Source organism: Prionailurus bengalensis, chromosome A2, assembly GCF_016509475.1.
Source record: "Prionailurus bengalensis isolate Pbe53 chromosome A2, Fcat_Pben_1.1_paternal_pri, whole genome shotgun sequence".
Classification (NCBI taxonomy): Eukaryota; Metazoa; Chordata; class Mammalia; order Carnivora; family Felidae; genus Prionailurus; species Prionailurus bengalensis.
In genome coordinates, this window is record NC_057348.1 from 50,466,012 (window position 1) to 50,488,221 (window position 22,210).

At 38.6% G+C, this 22,210-nt stretch overlaps 1 protein-coding gene across 2 annotated transcripts in view; it reads right to left on the bottom strand.

The window, feature by feature from the left end:
• RAD18 (RAD18 E3 ubiquitin protein ligase) overlaps positions 1–22,210 on the bottom strand; it is a 115,547-nt gene that overhangs the window by 26,844 nt on the left and 66,493 nt on the right. For both annotated transcript variants that reach the window (XM_043587998.1, XM_043587999.1), the window contains exon 11: positions 20,229–20,403. In XM_043587998.1, the coding sequence (XP_043443933.1) occupies positions 20,229–20,403 (175 nt within the window). The remainder of the gene's footprint in view (positions 1–20,228; positions 20,404–22,210) is intronic.

Here is a 22,210-nt window from a genome sequence, read left to right on the forward strand (position 1 = left end):
ATAAAAACGTTGAAAAAAAAATTTTAAAAACAAAGGTAGTAAGAAATGAGAATGCGGGGCGGGGGGGGGAGGGGAACCTCTGGTTTTAACTTCCAAGTTGACTGTAACAAATTATAAATTTGATCAACTGACTAAAAATACAAAACTCCAATAGCATGATACATAAACTACACACTTCTTCTATTCCATCCAATTTCATTCACCAGAACAAGTGCAAAAGGACTTTGAATTTTTTTGTTTTTTTTTTGTTTGTTTCTTTCTTTCTACAGAAATCTCTTACCTGATTGCCCATGGTTGGCAGTCTGGGAGAGTAGATCCAAAATAGTTACTGCATACCTAACATTTAGAAGCTGGTAGTTCCTTCAAGGTCTTATACTTGCTATTCTCAAGGCATTCTGAAAAACACACTATCAGCCACTCTTTTTTTAATGAAAAACTGAGTTCTGAACCAATCAAGATTATATCTTGGTTTTATATATCAAGCTGAATATATCCAGAAGCATATGGAACAAGAATTCCTGTACAGTTTATGAAATATCTGAAAACTAAAACAGAAAAGTACACTTTAAAAATGTTAACCTTAGGGGCGCCTGGGTGACTCGGCTGGTTAAACGTCTGACTTCAACTCAGGTCACCATCTCACGGTTCATGAGATGAACAGCTGAGAGCCTGGAGCCTGCTTCTGATTCTGCCTCCCTCTCTCTCTGCCCCTCCCCCACTCAACCTCTGTCTCTCTCTCTCTCTCTCTCTCTAAAATAAACATTAAAAAAAATTGAATATTAAAAAAATGCTTTAAAAAATAAAACAAAATAAAAATGTCAACCGTATACAAGTATTACCTTGTCAAGCCAACTAAAACTCTCAAAATGACAGTCATCATAACAAAACCTTGGGTGATGCTCAGACATTGCACCAAGCTATGACAATGAAGGTATCATTTGGTAAGTGTGGACCCGGAAGGAAGTGCCAGTTTCTACAGGCAGTTTAGATACACAAGTAACAATCATTCTAGAATTTAAAAACTGTCTCCTGACACAGGAAACTGAAGGGCTCAAAGTAATTTTACAGAAGATCTCTGTATCATGGCAGTTCATGAATTTGGTAAAAACAAACGAAAATATCTGCCACCTGGGACTGACCCAGAAGGCTGAAAAATCAAGAACTTATTATAGAACAACAAGAGCAAAGCTACTATAAAGAAGCCCATCAGATTACCCAACAAAAATGTATAATAAAAAAACTCCCAAAAGGTGCCAACATGAACTGCGTGAGTAAAGGAAAATCTTATTATTCAACAGCAAATGTCCTGTGGTAATGAGTACTGAAGAAAAGATAAAACTAGGTGTACTTTCAAATTATTCTTGGAAATCACTGCTGAAATCACTTTTACAAGCGTATATTCTCTAACACAAATATAGTAACTGAAGGGGATGAGGCATATTGTAAATTATGCACATTTTCTCTTATGATGAAATGCAGAGGCTGGGCTACATAGATTTCGGAGAGCAAATCATTCTACAGAGTAAAAACACCAGTACAAGAAAGCAAAACTGGAGGGGCGCCTGGGTGGCTCAGTCAGTTAAGCATTAGACTCTTGATTTCAGCTCAGGTCATGATCTCACTGTTTGTGAGATCAAACCTGCCATCAGGCTCTGTGCTGACAGCTCACTCTCTCAAAAATAAACATTAAAAAACAAAAAAACTGATTTAAAAAAAAAAACAGATAATGGAGAGGAAAGTGGAATTCTTCCCTCAGGCCGCATTTATGGATTGAATTTTAACATAGCAGACAAAATAATAATATGTTTTTTGGAATGCATTAAAGCATGGTTTTATTAATTAATTTATAGGACTAAACATAACAGGTAATTTTAAATGCAAGGAAAAAAGGAATAGTTCAATAACTAAACTTACAACCCACAAACAGGGTTCAAATTACCACTAAAGAAAATAACGTTTCAATAACCTTGGTTTTCCAATATTCAATACATTCTTTGAATATTTTCATACCAATATCTGTCTTTATTTTGATGTCCTAATGTACTTTTTTAAAAATAAGCTTTTTATTTTAGAGTAGTTTTATATACACAGAAAAGTTGCAAAGACAGTACAGAAAGTTCTCAAGTGGCCCACATTTCACGGTCTTCAGTTAACAACCTATCATTCCAACACATTAGCTACAACCAAGGAAGCAATATTAATACGTTATTATTAATTAAAGTCCCACACTTGAATTATATTTCTTTACTCTTTGACATTGTTTTTTGTTCTTCTAGGATCCCATCTAGGACACCACATTACTTTTAGTCATCAGGTATCCTTAGACTCCTCCAGACTGACAGTTTCTCAGACTTTCCTTGTTTTTGATGACCCTGACTGCTTTGGGGAGCACTTGTCAGGTATTTTGTAGAATGACCCTCAAGTGCAGTTTGCCTGATGTTTTTCTCACAACTTGATGGAGGCTGTTGGGTTTTCCGGAGGAAGACCACAGAGGTAAAGTGTCATTCCCACCACATCACATCAAGAGCAGATGCCATCAACCTAACACCAATCTTCCCAGCGACCCTAATCTCTTGGCTCAGGTAGCGTCTGCCAGGTTTTTGTTTTCTCTTTTTTTCCCCTTCTTTTCTCTTCCCTCCCCTCCACCCCCACTTTCCTCTCTCCTCTATTTTTCTCTTTCTGTATCTCTCTTTTTCTGGCATTGTCTTGCTTCCCACTCCCCCCGCCCCCGCAACCCCCCGCTGGAATCAGCCATGTCTCCAAGAAGCAGTAGTTCTTTCTTTTGGGGAATGTTATTACAAACCAAGATCAGTGCACTGGGTGTGCTTCTTCCAACTGCAGTGCCCTTGTTTTGGGGCCCTGGCAGCTGACAGAGCAAGGAAATACCTGTGTGTGCCTTAGCTCACTTACATACACAGATCTATAAATAGCTCTGTATGTATCCCTCTGAATCTACAGTAAGCTAGCCACGAGTTCACCCTGTACCACACAGAAAGCTTTAGCCTTGCTTGTCTGTAATCTCCTACTCCCAACAACCTGCCTTCCATGTTCCACCCAGTTTAAGATAAAGACACGGAGCTAACATGACAGAAACAAAAATTATGCTAAACTACAGATGGGTAAGATTAGATAAAAGTCTTCTGAAATAAGTCAGGGAGAAACTTCAGCACATATATTAGAGAAATATTTAAGGTCCACACATCAATGCAAATGAAATAGTATAGATAAGTACACTTCAAAATACTACCCTCTGATTCTTACACATGAATAAGCAAGCAATTCTGTGTAAAAGAAAAAATATTTATAAATAATTACTATTAGATGTGCCCTTGGACATCTAAATAGAAGATCAGCTTTTTTTTTCCCCCCAATGGCCAAGGAAGGCTCAAAGTCACACAACATTGCCATTCATCTAAAGACATTCCGAAAAAAAGACCAGTGGGCCTGTTGTGCTATACCCAGTGAAGTAACTTCAGAAGTGGGAGAGGATATCCAAATACCCAAGGCCCATTAACAGTAGGGTCACCTCTACTGAGGAGAAACAAAACAGGATAATAAGGAAATATGCCCGACAATCAAAGAACTCCCAATTCTACGCTTGTGATTTTCTGCCTGAGGCCAAGAGATTTTTATTCAGTATGTTGGTAAACTTTAGTATGACGACAGATTATTTTGTGCTTCAGTTTATTATCACACAAGATGAAAAAGTAAATTATTTCTAATCAACAAGCACATTTTCTCCCATCAGTCTGTGCACTCACTTGTCTCAGAGCTTTCTAGAAAATGTCTCTCTGTCTCCCTCACATTTCCTTGTCTATCACTTCTTCAACAGCCCCCAGACATCCTTATCTCTTCCACTCCGGGCAGCAATGGCAAGTATGCTTGGCAAACAGACGTGCAGAGGTGCAGGGAGCCCTGGAATACCTATGGACATTCCGACTTTCTCTGGGACGCTCACAGGCAGAAGCCTAGAGCACCCCATCTGTATTGATGAAACATACGTAAAACCAAACCATTTCTTATCTTCAGCTGGAATCACTGCCTTGGCAGATCCAGCTGGTGCCCCGGCCGGATCTCCTTGCCCTTATCCCCTCAGGCTTGACTTCCAACTATCAAGACTTTCGTCCTCTCACTGGTGAAGTGTGCTCTGCCACCAGCATGGAAGGCTGCAAGCAGCAGGGAGCAGTCCCCAACCAAATAACCACCTCCCTCAGCCCTTGCCTGGGTTAACTCAGGTGAGTGTTTTAAACCAGCTCCTAATTCCAAGGAGGCTCAGGCTCCAGCTTCGAGGTAACATCTGGTTTGATAATGTGCCCCCTTCAACACAGTCTTCTTGTGCCTATCTCCTGTGCCTGCCTCCTCCTGACAGCAGTTCCTTTACCTTCCAAATTCACCACTTCCACTCAAATCCTTGTCTCAAGGTCTTCTCAGGAAATCCAACCATTTCAAGAACTGCCTATTCCCACTCTTTCAACAATGGGAAGAGCAAGCTGGCTTGTCCATGGCAGCATTATCAGTCAGGAGAACTTGGGCTCTGAGGCAAACTAGCCCTGGGTTCAAATCCCGATGTCACCACATACCATAAGCAACTTAATTAACCCCTTTAACCTTTCATGTCCACATCTTTAAAATGGGTTTGCCTGTGGATGAAATGATGTAACACATCCAACACTCTCAGTACTCAAATAACATTGTCAACATCACATACCTTTACTGCCTACATTAATAAGGATACTTTACTGTTCCAGAAGACTCTTGTCTAGGAAGATAAAAGTTGTAGCTTTGTTGTTGACTCCAACTCAAAAGACCCCATCAGCTTTTCAATAGAAAACATCAAAGGACACACCCCCAGACTCTTTGCACCCCTCACCTCTTAAGAACCTCTTACTGCTGTGTTCACCAGTTCTCAACTGTTAGGTTTACCTGATCCCAACCAAGACTGCACTGAAAGACCTGCCCAAAACCATACTTAAAAATCTCAACATGCATCTCAACTTTGCCCTTCTGGCTCTAAGAGGCCACTCTGATGACAGAGGTAGTGTTTCCTCTTCCCTTCAATAAGCAATGAAACTCAACTTGGTCTCAACAGGCTGATGATGCCAGTATTTGACATTCCTTAGATGAATGTCACAATGGCGCTTTTTCTTTTAAGATTGTGCCATCAGTCTCTAATTTACTCTGAACTCAGGAAAGGCTGAAATTCCCTTAAATTTTCCAACAACAGTAATCAAGACTTCTTCACATTTTTGTGTTTGTTGTTGTTGTTGTCTTGCTCTAAAGGATTCTGGACAGAGAGCTCTTCCAAAAATCAATGGAAAGTGAAGAAAAGCTGCACCAAAACATATCAAATGCATGGCCAACAGTTAATTTAAGCCTTTCTGTCAAAGAGCCTGTTCTGTGCCTATGTCTGTGTTGGACTTCCTATAAAGTTGCTCCTACTAACTTAGCAGTTTTTGCCAGAAATTGTAAAAAGTTAAAATGTGTATTAATTCACACCTTGTCTGATGTACATTCTTCTATGACCAACACTTGGCATCTACAAGAAGGTTCACCCAGGTTACAAAGTGGTGAAATGAGCCAGTCTTCACAAGTACTGAAATCACAGTCCCCACTTCATTAGCCCACGCTCTCTAACACACCAAAGCAGAGATAACCTACCTGGGTTGGTCCTGAACTGAATGGCTGAGATAAATGAAAACCAAACGCACCACCCCAGGTAGACCCCTGGCTACCACCTTTTTCTGGATGATAAATCATAAATATAACTATTTCTTTTAGAAAATGTCCTAGAATAACCAAACTTTTTTGATTATGGACAATGACTTCTCAATAATTTTTTTTAATTTTAATAATTTCAAAGCTACAAAAAAGTGACTCCTGGAGCCCCTGGTGGCTTAGTAGATTAACCATCCAACTCTTGACTTCAGCTCAGGTCACGATCTCACAGTTTGTAGGTTCAAGACCCACATTGGGCTCTGTGCTGACAGTGTGGAGCCTGACTGGGATTCTCTCTCTCTCCCTCTCTCTTTCTACCCATTCCTTGCTCTATCTCTCTCTCTGTGTCTCTCTCTCACACAAAATAAATAAATAAACATTAAAAAAAGACTTAAAAAAAAGTGACTCCCGTACCCTTCACCCAAATTTTACAGTTGTTCACTACATTTTGCCACATGTGCTCTATCCCACCTCTGTGTGAGTGCTCACACACGTACTATTACTTTTTGACCACTGCAAGTGCATTGCAGCCATTATGCCCCTTTAACCCTTCAGTGTACATTTCTTCAGAACAACTACATTCACTTCCCTGACAACAATGAAATTACTGAAACCAGAAAACTGAATACTGACATAGCAACATTATCTAATCTATAGAGCTTATTGAAATTTCTTCAGTTAGGCCACAACACAATGTCTCTTTATAAATTTTTTTTGCCTAGAACTAAAGTGCACCAATACATATTTTTAAAATAATGATCTAAAGCTTCTTCCAAAGAAAAGCATGACTACTATTCTTCCCTGCATGAAGATAAAGCCTCCTCTATAGAGTCATAATCAAGAGCATCTTTTCTTATAACGTAGCACCCAATAAAAATGCACTTTTCTCTGCTTGCCAAAACTCAGGGAACAAAAGCTCTCTCTTTTTCATTAAGAAGAACAATAAGCTAATTTACGGAAATCTGGACAAGTCTCTTAAACTCCCAGAAATCACCTAGCAAGAAGTTGTATGAAAATATAAAATTCTAATCAATTTATTATCTGTCTTCATGTTGGGCAACAGAGAATCATTACAGCATTCATATTTCAAATTCTAAAGAGTACTTAATTAAGAGTTAAGAATCAATTTAGCAACAAAACAGCTTCATCTCAATAATTACTTGGATTGACATACCTATTGGTTCTCAAAATAAGATTATGCTTAGTTGTCACTCTGCCATATTATGTAAGTTTGATTACTGTTCTAACACAAGGAAAACTAACATCTTTATTCAACAGTATAATAGTTAGATCTATACTCTGTATTAGAGCATGACTGCATGAGTTCAGAACAATTGGCACTCACATGAGACCTGAAACAGCATGACTTTTCTCTTAAAAGAATAAAAATGCACAAAAAATTATAAAGTATTATGATCTTTTTGCTTTAAATGTTCATTTATCTATCCATCTGTCCATACCTCTATCTTTAGAAGGATCTACACATGAAAATGTTAACATGGAGTTATTTCTGGCTGATAAAATTATGGAATTTTATTCTTTCTGCTTACCTAAATTTTCTATCCTTCACAACAAACATGCACAACATCTAATTTAAAAGTGCTTCTGGAAATGTATGGCTTTACAATGAAAGTGACAAAATTATCATTAAAAGAAAAAAAATGAGAAAATTTTTGTAAAAACTGAAGAGAATACAGATAGAAGCATTTTAATATATAAGCAATAACTATAACGCTAGAAGGATGATTCATGATCTGCAATGAACAGTGGTAAAAGAACACAGGTAACTTACCAAGTACTATACTCATTAAAAATAATAGGATTATGGAATTTCAGGGTTGGAAAAGATCTCAACAAGGGTACTAACCTTCCATCTGATGCCTGAATATTATGAAAAATAAAAGTTGGACCAGGTAAGTAAAGACAACTTACCTCTAATATGCTAAGAATGTACTAGAAGTATTTGGTTGTGATGGGTCCCCTTCTCACTTTGAATTCTTTTACTGATTTCTATGGAGCTAATTACCCGAATCAAATGGGTATCTCTTTTGACTTTTCAGCTTTTGTAGTCACTAAATAACAACAGCCATAACCAGTGGATCGCTATACTTCGTGACAGCTTTCACCAGGGTAACACCAGCCAGTATTAGGATATACTTTATGAGTTTCCAACTAGGTGACGAAATTGTATTTGAAGTGAGTCAGAGACCTTGCTCATAATCAAATACTGCATTTCAAACACCTAAGACAACAATGATGGCAGGATGAACCATTATTTAATGACCCTTAGAAAAAACTGAGGTCAATTCAACTGTGATATAAGACTTCCTTTTCACTTGGAATTTTTACTTACATATCCAGAGACTTCTTTTAAACATATGGAGACAAAGGTTTTTATCTTATACCATTGTTGTGCATATATTAAAAAAAAAAAAAAAAACTGAAAAAAACTGGTTAAAGTATTCCCAAAGTGTCTTCAGAGCTGGAGCCTGACTCTTTTTCATCATGTTCTGACTCAGTATCTATGATGCCTGAACCTTCCCTCACAAAGTTACCGTGTGTACTACCAACAGCAGTGGAGATACAGCATTTCTCAACAATACTTGAATACTGTCTCCATGAATTTTTCTTTTAATTTGAGAGAGAGAGAGACAGAGAGAGAGAGGGAGAGGGAGAGGGAGAGGGAGAGGGAGAGAGAGAGAGAGAGAGAGAGAGAGAGAGAGAGAGAGAATCTTAAGCAGTCTCCACGATCAGGGTGGAGCCTAATGCAGGGCTCGATCCCACAACCCTGGGATCATGACCTGAGCTGAAATCAAGAATCATATGCTCAACCGACTGAGCCACCCAGGCACCCCTCCAGGAATTTCATCGAAGGCACTGACATCCATTTTGCAAACTGAATTCCTAATTTTGTCTCTTTCCTCAGTCATGTTTCATGTGACTAGAAGCAGCTTCTGTTTGAAGACATCAAGAAGGGTCTGACAAATTGATGTGTGACACCCTAACAATAGTCATTTGCAATGTGAATCAGTCATGCTGTTATTACTTTGAAATTTCTTCCAAGAGATTTAACTAACCATTTCTCCTGCCTTCAGTTGGTCATGTAACAAACAATCCTTTGCACATAGCTCATTAACAAAACTGTAACAAGTCTTCAGACTTGTGGGTATTTTTCTTTCCTACATCCCATAAATCACTTGATTGTTCTGCAAGAAGATGGAATTGCAGCCATTCATTCGATGATGAATACTGCCTTCCTAATATGAAACTTATACTCTGCTGCACTTCCTTCATACACAGTAACTTTTTTCTCTCATTAATTTGTGAAATATAGTTTAAATGACAAACCAATGATATGACAACAATGCACATAACTCAACTGAAATGATAACAGTCTGGAAAGCCATGATGCTTGTGAACTGGTAAATACATCAGGACTACAACCTGGCTGGTAGCAACCATAAGATGCCATTGATTAAAATACACATCACAATTTCAGACATTCAGACACAATTTCAGACATTAAAAGAAAATGTATGTCTTAGAAGTAATGTTCACTTAATAAAGGTCTAGTAGTAATAGCAGACTAGTGATAAACTCTTGGCAGGAGACTTTTTCAAAAATAAGTGACAGACTCAATTCTTAAGGACTCTGATGAGTAACAAGAGGAATGACAAAAATAGTCAAATAACCATAATACAAGATAGGATTTAATTTAGATAAACTGCTGTGGAATTCAGATACCCTGCTATAGGAACTCATAGAAGCAGCAGAAATTACTTCTGCTTAGTGTGAAGAATGAGAGAGAAAGTGATCACAGGAAGGGCTGAATGAGGCCATCCAAGAACAAACCTGAGGAACGACTGACAGAGTAATGTCTTAGAGGAGGTAGATGAATTTATCTTAAGAAATATTATGTCTCCTTTATGGCAGCATTATTTACAACAGCCAAGTTATGGAAGCAGCCCAAGTGTGCATCAACTGATGAATGGATAAAGACGTGGTATACACATATACAATGGAGTACTATTCAGCCATAAAAAAGAATGAAATCTTGCTATTTGCAATACCATGAATGGAGTTAGAGTATTATGCAAAGCAAAACAAGTCAGAGAAAGACAAATACTACATGATTTCACTTATATGTGTAATTTAAGAAATAAAACAAAGGAACAAAGGAATAACAACAACAAAAGAGACACAAACCAAGAAACAGATTCTTCACTACAAACTGATGGTTACCAGAGGGGAAGTAGGTGGGGAGATGTGTGAAATACATGAAGAGGATTAAAGAGTACACTTATCGGGGCACCTGGTGGCTCAGCTGGTTGAGTGTCCAACTCTTGGTTTCATCTCAGGTCATGAGCTCAGGGTCATGAGATCAAGCTCCACATTAGGCTCTGCACTGAGCATGGAGCCTGCTTAAAATTCTCTCTCTACCCCTTCCCCACACTCTCTCCCCCTCAAAAAAAAAAAAAACAAAAGAAAAAGTACACTTATCATGAGGAGTACTGTGTAATGCAGAACTGGTGAATATTATACACCTGAAACTAATATAACACCATATGTTAACTACACTGGAATCAAAATCAAAAATATAATTATTTTTAAAAAAAGAAATGTCTTTTTCTCATTAAGGAAATTAATTAGAAATGTCTTAAGAATTCTGTCTTGCTGTTATGAGAAACAGGAAAGAAGAGGTCAGAAATTACAAGAGGCCTTAAAATGGAAAGGCAGAGCTGGAGGCAAGTCAGATTAGCTGGCGTTGGTGAGCCGCGAGACACGGTATCTACTGAAGGTGAGGACACAGACACAAGCAACCGGTGTGGACTAGGCACCATGGGAAATGCAGAAGAGAGTAACTTAGAACTATGCCTCAGTAGCAAGCACCGAGATGAGGCCGAATAAAATGAATTCTGAATGGAACTAATTAGCCCAGGCTCATAACTTTCTCTAGCAAAGTTCAGAACAGAAATGGGGACGGGGAGAGGGAAAAGAAGATAACCTACGCGATTTAGCTGAAGATTTAGAAGGAAGAAGATGCAATGTCCAGCCACAGAGTCCCAACTTTTGCAGCATTACTGAAGGCAATGTAACTGACCCCATCTTTATAAAGTAAAATAATCACATATTTATCCAAGATTCTCAGATCTATTACCTCATTTCATTTTCCCAACAGATCTGAGATAATAAGAGGTTTTTATATGTTTTTCATAGATACGGAAAGACTTCAAAAGATTGATTCCCAATCACCCAGCAGATCCTGCTGCACCGCCAGTCACGTGTATGCCTACTACTCCTCCCGCTACAGCAGCGGCTTCCCGCTGCATACTTAATCCTCGGCAGTCTTGTCTTGAATCAGTTGCCCAGTGCTCTGTCCTGGTATCAAAGCAAATACCACTAGTAAAGGCTCACTTCATTCTCACACTCCCTTTGGCCTTGGCTTCTAGGTATTATATAAGGAACACACTCTATCTTTTAAACTTAAAACTCTTAGATAGACAAAATGACAGGACAAATAAAAAAAGGTGTATAAAAAAGAATTTAAATAAAATAAAAAATTTAAAGATTAAAACATACTTAATATTTACAATGTATAGACCAGTTACTCACATCTGAGATATGAGTAATAGACACTGCCTGCTTTCTCAAGGACAGGCCAAGTAAATCCTCATATACAGTTCCTAAAGCTATGTTCCAAAGTATACAAGCAAACTCAATGATTCTTTTTCCTAATAAGATTGCAATTAAAAAAAAAAACACCCAAATATCAATGAGCTAATAAATGAATAATAAAATGTATATCCATACAACAGAATAATATCCTACACTGTAAAGGGAAACATGTCATAACATGAATGAACCTCAAACACATTATGCTAAGTAACAGAAGCCAGTCACAAAAGACCACACACTGTTTGATCCCATTGGTATGAACTGTCCAGAATAGGCACATCAATAGAGACGAAAAGGAGATGAGTGGCTGCCACAGGCAGGCAGAGCTGGGAGGAATATGGCTAATGAGTATGAAGGTTCTTTTTGAGGTGATGAAAATGCTCTAACATTGTAGTGATGGTTCTACGATTTTGGGAATATGCCAAAAACTATTAAAGTGTATACTTGCACAAGTGAATTGCACACTATGTAACTTATATCTCAAAAAAGCCATTAATATGTGCAATGAGTAGGGAGTTCCATGAGATGTGGGTGCACGTGTGTGTGCAGACATACACATGTGCAGAACTAAATAAAAGGTGAAACAGAATATAAGAGCTTACATTAAAGACATTTTTTAGGGGTGCCTGGGTGGCTCAGTCAGTTAAGCATCTGACTTCAACTCAGGTCATGATTTCATGGTTTGAGAGTTCGAGCCCTGCGTCAGGCTTTGTGCTGACAACTCAGAGCCTGGAGCCTGCTTCTGATTGTGTCTCCCTCTCTCTCTGCCCCTCCCCAACATCCTCCCTTCCTCTCTCTCAACAATAAATAAACATTAAAATAAAAATTTTTTTAAACATTTTTAGTGGTTTAATAATCCTCTCAGATTTTGGTGATGCCAATATATCTGTCTGAGGCCAAGACCTCCAACAAACTCACCCTACTTCCCATCATCCCACACCAGATAAATAAATACACATCTGGCTGCCATGCATTTCCTCCTACACTTTCTTCCCTTCCCCCACTTCAAATGTGTCCCGTCTCACCCAGGCATTCCCAGACATTAAGGCATTCTGTGACTATGGTTAAAAACTAATTCCCAAAGTCTATAAACAGCTCACCAAACTCCACACCCGAAAAACAAATAACCCAGGGAAGAAATAGGCAGAAAACATGAATAGACACTTCTCTAAAGAAGACATCCAGATGGCCAACAGGCACATGAAAAGATGCTCAATGTCGCTCTTCATCAGGGAAATACAATTCAAAACCACACTCAGATATCACCTCACACCAGTCAGAGTGGCCAAAATGAACAAATCAGGAGACTATAGATGCTGGAGAGGATGTGGAGAAGCAGGAACCCTCTTGCACTGTTGGTGGGAATGCAAATTGGTGCAGCCACTCTGGAAAACAGTGTGGAGGTTCCTCAAAAAATTAAAAATAGACCTACCCTATGACCCAGCAATAGCACTGCTAGGAATTTACCCAAAGGATACAGGAGTACTGATGCATAGGGGCACTTGTACCCAATGTTTATAGCAGCACTCTCAACAATAGTCAAATTATGGAAAGAGCCTAAATGTCCATCAACTGATGAATGGATAAAGAAATTGGGGTTTATATACACAATGGAGTACTACGTGGCAAGGAGAAAGAATGAAATATGGCCCTTTGTAGCAACGTGGATGGAACTGGAGACTGTGATGCCGAGTGAAATAAGTCATACAGAGAAAGACAGATACCATATGTGTTCACTCTTATGTGGATCCTGAGAAACTTAACAGAAACCCATGGGGGAGGGGAAGGAAAAAAAAAAAAAAAAGGTTAGAGTGGGAGAGAGCCAAAGCATAAGAGACTCTTAAAAACTGAGAACAAACTGAGGGTTGATGGGGGGTGGGAGGGAGGGGAGGGTGGGTGATGGGTATTGAGGAGGGCACCTTTTGGGATGAGCACTGGGTGTTGTATGGAAACCAATTTCACAATAAACTTCATATATTGAAAAAATAAAAATAAATAAATAAAAATAAATAAATAAATAAAAACTAATTCATACTCGGTGCAGAGGCTTCTAGGAAGATGGCGGCGTAGGAGGATGCTAGGCTCACCGTGTCCTGCGGATCACTTAGATTCCACCCACACCTGCCTAAATAACCCAGAAAATCGCCAGAAGACTAGCAGAATGGATTCTCCAGAGCCAAGTATAGACAAGAGGTCCATGGAAGAGGGGACCATCCCGAAGCAGATCTCCGAAGGAAAAGTGAGCTGAGCCTGCCCTTCCCACCCCTGTGCACCTTACTGATCCACCCCAGCTAATACGCCAGACCCCCAGCACCACAAGCCTGGCAGTGTGCAAGTAGCCCAGATGGGCCACGCCACCCCACAGTGAATCCCGCCCCTAGGAGAGGGGAAGAGAAGGCACACACCAGGCTGACTGTGGCCCCAGCGGTGGGCTGGGGGCAGACATCAGGTCTGACTGCGGCCCCGCCCACCAACGCAAGTTATTCAAGACAGCACAGGGGAAGTGCCCCGCAGTTCCTCACCACTCCAGGGTCTATCCAAAATGACGAAACGGAAGAATTACCCTCAAAAAAACCTCCAGGAAATAACAACAGCTAATGAACTGATCAAAAATGATTTAAACAATATAACAGAAAGTGAATTTAGAATAATAGTCATAAAATTAATCGCTGGGCCTGAAAACAGTATAAAGGACAGCAGAGAATCTATTGCTACAGAGATCAAGGGACTAAGGAACAGCCAGGAGGAGCTAAAAAATGCTATCAATGAGCTGCAAAATAAAATGGAGACGACCACAGCTCGGATTGAAGAGGCAGAGGAGAGAATAGGTGAACTAGAAAATAAAATTATGGAAAAAGAAGCAGCTGAGAAAAAGAGAGATAAAAAAATCCAGGAGTATGAGGGGAAAATTAGAGAACTAAGTGATACACTAAAGAGAAATAATCTACGCATAATTGGTATTCCAGAGGAGGAAGAGAGAGGGAAAGGTGCTGAAGGGGTACTTGAAGAAATAATAGCTGAGAACTTCCTTGATCTGGGGAAGGAAAAAGGCATTGAAATCCAAGAGGCACAGAGAACTCCCTTCAGATGTAACTTGAATCGATCTTCTGCACGATATATCATAGTGAAACTGGCAAAATACAAGGATAAAGAGAAAATTCTGAAAGCAGCTAGGGATAAACACGCTCTAACATATAAAGGGAGACCTATAAGACTTGTGACCGATCTCTCTACTGAAACTTGGCAGGCCAGAAAAAAATGGCAGAAAATCTTCAATGTGATGAACAGAAAAAAATACGCAGCCGAGAATCCTCTATCCAGCAAATCTGTCATTTAGAATAGGAGAGATAAAGGTCTTCCCAAACAAACAAAAACTGAAAGAATTCATCACCACTAAACCAGCCCTACAAGAGATCCTAAGGGGGATCCTGTGAGACCAAATACCAGAGACATTGCTACAAGCATGAAACCTACAGACATCACAATGACTCTAAACCCATATCTTTCTATAATAACACTGAATGTAAATGGACTAAATGCGCCAACCAAAAGACATAGGGTATCAGAATGGATAAAAAAACAAGACCCATCTATTTGCTGTCTACAAGAGACTCATTTTAGACCTGAGGACACTTTCAGATTGAAAGTGAGGGGATGGAGAACTATTTATCATGCGACTGGAAGTCAAAAGAAAGCTGGAGTAGCCATACTTATATCAGACAAAACAGACTTTAAAGGCTGTAACAAGAGATAAAGAAGGGCATTATATAATAATTACAGGGTCTATCCATCAAGAAGAACTAACAATTATAAATGTCTATGCGCCGAATACAAGAGCCCCCAAATATATAAAACAATTAATCACAAACATAAGCAACCTTATCGACAAGAATGTGGTAATTGCAGGGTACTTTAATACCCCACTTACAACAATGGATAGATCATCTAGACACATCGTCAATAAAGAAACAAGGGCCTTGAATGAGACATTGGATCAGATGGACTTGACAGATATATTTAGAACTCTGCATCCCAAAGCAACAGAATATACTTTATTCTCGAGTGCACATGGAACATTCTCCAAGATAGATCACATACTGGGTCACAAAACAGCCCTTCATAAGTATACAAGAATTGAGATCATACCATGCATACTTTCAGACCAAAATGCTACGAAGCTTGAAATCAACCACAGGAAAAAGTCTGGAAAACCGCCAAAAGCATGGAGGTTAAAGAACACCCTACTAAAGAATGAATGGGTCAGTCAGACAATTAGAGAAGAAATTAACAAATATATGGAAACAAACGAAAATGAAAATACAACAATCCAAACGCTCTGGGATGCAGCGAAGGCAGTCCTGAGAGGAAAATACATTGCAATCCAGGCCTATCTCAAGAAACAAGAAAAATCCCAAATACAAAATCTAACAGCACACCTAAAGGAAATAGAAGCAGAGCAGCAAAGACACCCCAAACCCAGCAGCAGAAGAAAAATAATAAAGATCAGAGCAGAAATAAGCAATATAGAATCTAAAAAAACTGTAGAGCAGATCAATGAAACCAAGAGTTGGTTTTTTGAAAAAATAAACAAAATTGACAAACCTCTAGCCAGGCTTCTCAAAAAGAAAAGGGAGATGACCCAAATAGATAAAATCATGAATGAAAATGGAATTATTACAACCAATCCCTCAGAGATACAAACAATTATCAGGGAATACTATGAAAAACTATATGCCAACAAACTGGACAACCTGGAAGAAATGGACAAATTCCTAAACACCCACACGCTTCCAAAACTCAACCAGGAGGAAATAGAAAGCTTGAACAGACCCATAACCAGCGAAGAAATTGAATCAGTCATCAAATATCTCCCAACAAATAAGAGTCCAGGACCAGATGGCTTCCCAGGGGAGTTCTACCAGACGTTTAAAGCAGAGATAATACCTATCCTTCTCAAGCTATTCCAAAAAATAGAAAGGGAAGGAAAACTTCCAGACTCATTCTATGAAGCCAGTATTACTTTGATTCCTAAACCAGACAGAGACCCAGTAAAAAAAGAGAACTACAGGCCAATATCCCTGATGAATATGGATGCAAAAATTCTCAATAAGATACTAGCAAATCGAATTCAACGGCATATAAAAAGAATTATTCACCATGATCAAGTGGGATTCATTCCTGGGATGTAGGGCCGGTTCAACATTCGCAAATCAATCAATGTGATACAATACATTAATAAAAGAAAGGATAAGAACCATATGATCCTGTCAATCGATGCACAAAAGGCCTTTGACAAAATTCAGCAACCTTTCTTAATGAAAACCCTCGAGAAAGTCGGGACAGAAGGAACATACTTAAAGATCATAAAAGCCATTTATGAAAAGCCCACAGCTAACATCATCCTCAATGGGGAAAAATTGAGAGCTTTTTCCCTGAGATCAGGAACACGACAGGGATGTCCACTCTCACTGCTGTTGTTTAACATAAATGTTGGAAGTTCTAGCATCAGCAATCAGACAACAAAAGGAAATCAAAGACATCAAAATTGGCAAAGATGAAGTCAAGCTTTCAATTTTTGCAGATGACATGATATTATACATGGAAAATCCGATAGACTCCACCAAAAGTCTGCTAGAACTGATACAGGAATTCAGCAAAGTTGCAGGATACAAACCCAATGTACAGAAATCAGTTGCATTCTTATACACTAATAATGAAGCAACAGAAAGACAAATGAAGAAACTGATCCCATTCACAATTGCACCAAGAAGCATAAAATACCTAGGAATAAATCTAACCAAAGATGTAAAAGATCTGTATGCTGAAAACTATAGAAAGCTTATGAAGGAAATTAAAGAAGATATAAAGAAATGGAAAAACATTCCATGCTCATGGAATTCCATGCTCATTGGAAAAATAAATATTGTTAAAATGTCAATACTACCCAAAGCTAAGTACACATTCAATGCAATCCCAATCAAAATTGCACAAGCATTCTTCTTGAAGCTAGAACAAGCAATCCTAAAATTCATATGGAACCACAAAAGGCCACAAATAGCCAAAGGAATTTTGAAGAAGAAGACCAAAGCAGGAGGCATCACAATCCCAGACTTTAGCCTCTACTACAAAGCTGTCATCATCAAGACAGCATGGTATTGGCACAAAAACAGACACATAGACCAATGGAATAGAATAGAAACCCCAGAACTAGACCCACAAACGTATGGCCAACTAATCTTTGACAAAGCAGGAAAGAATATCCAATGGAAAAAAGACAGTCTCTTTAACAAATGGTGCTGGGAGAACTGGACAGCAACATGCAGAAGAATGAAGCTTTCTTACACCATTCACAAAAATAAACTCAAAATGGATAAAGGACCTGAATGTGAGACAGGAAACCATCAAAACCCTAGAGGAGAAAGCAGGAAAAAACCTCTCTGACCTTAGCCGCAGCAATTCCTTACTTGACACATCCCCAAAGGCAAGGGAATTAAAAGCAAAAATTAACTATTGGGACCTCATGAAGATAAAATGCTTCTGCACAGCAAAGGAAAAAATCAACAAAACTAAAAGGCAACCAACGGAATGGGAAAAGATATTTGCAAATGACATATCGGACAAAGGGCTAGTATCCAAAATCTATAAAGAGCTCACCAAACTCCACACCCGAAAAACAAATAATCCAGTGAAGAAATGGGCAGAAAACATGAATAGACACTTCTCTAAAGAAGACATCCAGATGGCCAACAGGCACATGAAAAGATGCTCAACGTCGCTCTTCATCAGGGAAATACAAATCAAAACCACACTCAGATATCACCTCACGCCAGTCAGAGTGGCCAAAATGAACAAATCAGGAGACTATAGATGCTGGAGAGGATGTGGAGAAACAGGAACCCTCTTGCACTGTTGGTGGGAATGCAAATTGGTGCAGCCACTCTGGAAAACAGTGTGGAGGTTCCTCAAAAAATTAAAAATAGACCTACCCTATGACCCAGCAATAGCACTGCTAGGAATTTACCCAAAGGATACAGGAGTACTGATGCATAGGGGCACTTGTACCCCAATGTTTATAGCAGCACTCTCAACAATAGCCAAATTGTGGAAAGAGCCTAAATGTCCATCAACTGATGAATGGATAAAGAAATTGGGGTTTATATACATAACGGAGTACTACGTGGCAAGGAGAAAGAATGAAATATGGCCCTTTGTTGCAACATGGATGGAACTGGAGAGTGTGATGCTAAGTGAAATAAGCCATACAGAGAAAGACAGATACCATATGGTCTCACTCTTATGTGGATCCTGAGAAACTTAACAGAAACCCATGGGGGAGGGGAAGGAAAAAAAAAAAAAAAAGAGGTTAGAGTGGGAGAGAACCCAAACATAAGAGACTCTTAAAAACTGAGAACAAACTGAGGGTTGATGGGGGGTGGGAGGGAGGGGAGGTGATGGGCAATGAAGAGGGCATCTTTTGGGATGAGCACTGGGTGTTTTATGGAAACCAATTTGACAATAAATTTCATATATTAGGAAAAAAAATAGGGTGCAAACAAAATAAAACCAATTCATACTCACGTGGACCCTGATTTTCCTCCATTTTTACCCTGCATTCCTACATGACTTGTATTTAAAAAAAAAAAAAAATACTGCCTACTGGACTTGAAGGAATGGCTTGCAGTACCATACTCTTGGACAAAAGGGACAATGCTCAGGCCACCATGTGTTCTTCCCTTACCCAACTTGAGTGGTGTTTTTGACCTTGAAAACATTAGGGGTGAAGTGAGAAGATTTTCTCTTCCTAATACCTCAGCCTGAATAATTTGAAACCGTTTCCTAAGAATCCTTGGAAAGCAGAGGGGTTTTGGGTATAGTCTTCTTATAAAAAATTTTCCTCTTAATTTGATGTTTCAGATTAGACAATCTATCATTCTACAGCATTGCTAATTTTTACATGAAGAAATATCAAAGATTAAATAATGTCTAGACACATTCACACACAGGTTGTAGCATTTTAAAATTGGTATAATTCATTTAGAAGGCAGCAACACATACTATGGTCAAAATGGTGTTAAAAATAAAGAAATAATTTATTAGAAACAAAAGGCTCTATACATAGAGAGTTTTACCACAGCTTTAGATGTGTTAAGTAGAACACTGGGGAACAGAAACTGAAGGGTTTGGTCAATTATGATACAGAACCATAAGAAAACTCTGCACCCACTTAAAAACAGCTATAAAAATGAGGTAGAAACATGGGTACAAATGGTTTATGATATAAAGTGAATGCCAGAACACAAAAATTATAAAAATACACACACACACACATGTATAATCATTTTATACTAGGTCATCTTTTAAAGTACATCATCTTTTAAAAATATCTTTTAAAAAATTACTCACCTCCAAACCTCTCTTTTTTAAAGCTTTCCCATCCATTACTTGCTCAATTACATTTTTCTTGTTTTTCTCTCCTATACACTGTCTTTCTGGTCATTTCTATTTTCTAGTATAGTCATCTTTACCTTCTTCACTCCCTGTCTTGACAAAAACATCACTGTCTATCATGCCCTTTTTTCTGACTCCAGAAAAAATATCTATCTAAAGGGTACAGAGTAAGAAACAAGGCCACCCTACGGTCACTGCAATGATCTCCCACATACTGCCTTGCTTGCTATCACTGTGGAAGTTACAAAGCAGTAAAAAGAGCCTGAAGTGGAAGACTGAACTGCCTCATGCCTCAAAGTTACTTTCTAGTTGTTTGTGTCTTTCTGTCTGAGCATGCACAGGTATGGAAAATAGAAATTTACAATAATTCGGTACTACAGGTTTCTTACCTATTGAATGAGTCCGATTCTGATGAAGAAAGAGTTTCTTCTTGAATATCAGTACAACTGGAAGAATCATCTGGTCTGTCAGGCTCCATTCTCCCTGGGGATTCCAGCTTTGTTTGAGGGAAGTGGTCTGTTATGGGAAGAGTGTCTGAGAATTTCATCTTTTTATCTTCCTGTTCTAAAAAGGTAAAAGAAAGAAAAAGACACATTTAAGGGTACCATAAAATCTACAACCTCTGTATGTTGATTATTTCTACATTTAGCAGTACAATTTATACTCAGTAAAATGGAAGCTTAGATAACATTGAATCCAAAACCCCAGGGACAGAGAATAAGAATCATCACTCCTATGAGCTATCTAATTACAATGCCCACTCCATGCACTTCCAGATTAATTAATTTGAAAACAAAATTTCCTTTTAAAATCAGGAGTAGTGAACTGTGTAATTCTAATGAGGCTTCTACTTACAGTATTACTAGAGAATTCCTGCATATTTCATAGATCAGAGAACACCAACAAACATATGAAGCACAATAAAAAAGCATTAAAGATTCGATATTTATCACTGACTACTATGTGGTAGTGAATCCATCTGGACATTTCTCCTAGTCTGTTAAATGGAATCTAGTAATTTATTATGGAAAAGGAAAACTAATCAGACATAACCAATATTTCCATTCGATCCAATACATGTCACATTTCTATGTATCCCTTGTTAGAGCCTCAATTTCTGAGGTCTCCTCTCGCAAATAAAAATAAGGGAAGCTGGAGGCATGCAGACAGTGCTGGCAAGAATGTGACAGAACAGGTGTGACCAAATATCTCCAAAGACGAGTGCAGAAATAGTATCCATGAAGGATTCCTCAGTGCCCAGGACTCTCCCTCACAATCTGTTTCAGGACTCTGCTAGTATTTCAGTGGCACTGTCTTTAAGCTTCAGGAACTCAGTAAGTACTTAACAGCCAAGCCACATGTGCTAATAGAATAGAGCCCCTTTCGTGAGTTTCCTCCCAGAGAAGCAGAGCTCTCACACATCACCCACCCAGTGTGTTTGCAGAGGCAAGTGACTCTTGACAAAAGACACCAAGAAGAATTGTCAAGGTTTTGTTACAAATAGAAAATTTATACTAAAGAATAAGACAGATTCTTTAAAAACAAAAAAAACCTTTGTAAGTCTGTACAGTCAAGATATTTCCAAGATTTTCCCAGAAATAAGTTTTTCTTATACTAAAGAACAGCATACATCACAAAAGTATAAGTTCTTTAAAAAAAAAAAAAAAAAAAAAAAAAGCTCTTGATGTTGTCTGGCTTTCAATAAGCCAAATCATTACCAAAACAAAACTGTACCCTCTAATGTTTATCTGGGTAAAGGAAAGAAGCTAACCACAACAACCATCCAGGTGCTCTAAGATCTCCTCTTGTAAACAGGCACCCAAGACCACATTAAGAAGAATCAATCACCCAATAAACTCAGGAAACCCAGGCATCCAGTACTCAACTGGCCAGGAAAATGCAATTAAGCTGACAAACTAGGGAGCAGGAGTTCAACTTAAAACTATCTTTTATTTTTGCACCTGATTTATAATCATCTTATATACTTCTTCCCATCTTATAGAAGCTTCTCCAAGATAAATTCCCTCTTGGGGACAAACATCATTCAACAATTTGTGGGCACTGAAAGTCGGTTATCTTTCATGTATCTGTCCATAGATGTCAGAACAGGATGTCAAACACAGCCCCCAAAGATGAGGCTCCAACATCAAACCTCCCGAAAGACATGCAATAAAAATGAAGAAAAAAAGCAACGGATGAAGGATTTAGTCGAGAGAACATGTATCTTGTTCACTTACATTGGCACTTCAATGAGTAAATTTACTTGAAAGAGCAAAAATTACACTGATTGTATGATGCTACACAAAGCTCAGCTCTTCAGTGAGTCTGTGTTTGTCTGCCTTCCTCTCTCACACACTCTTTACCTCCCTCA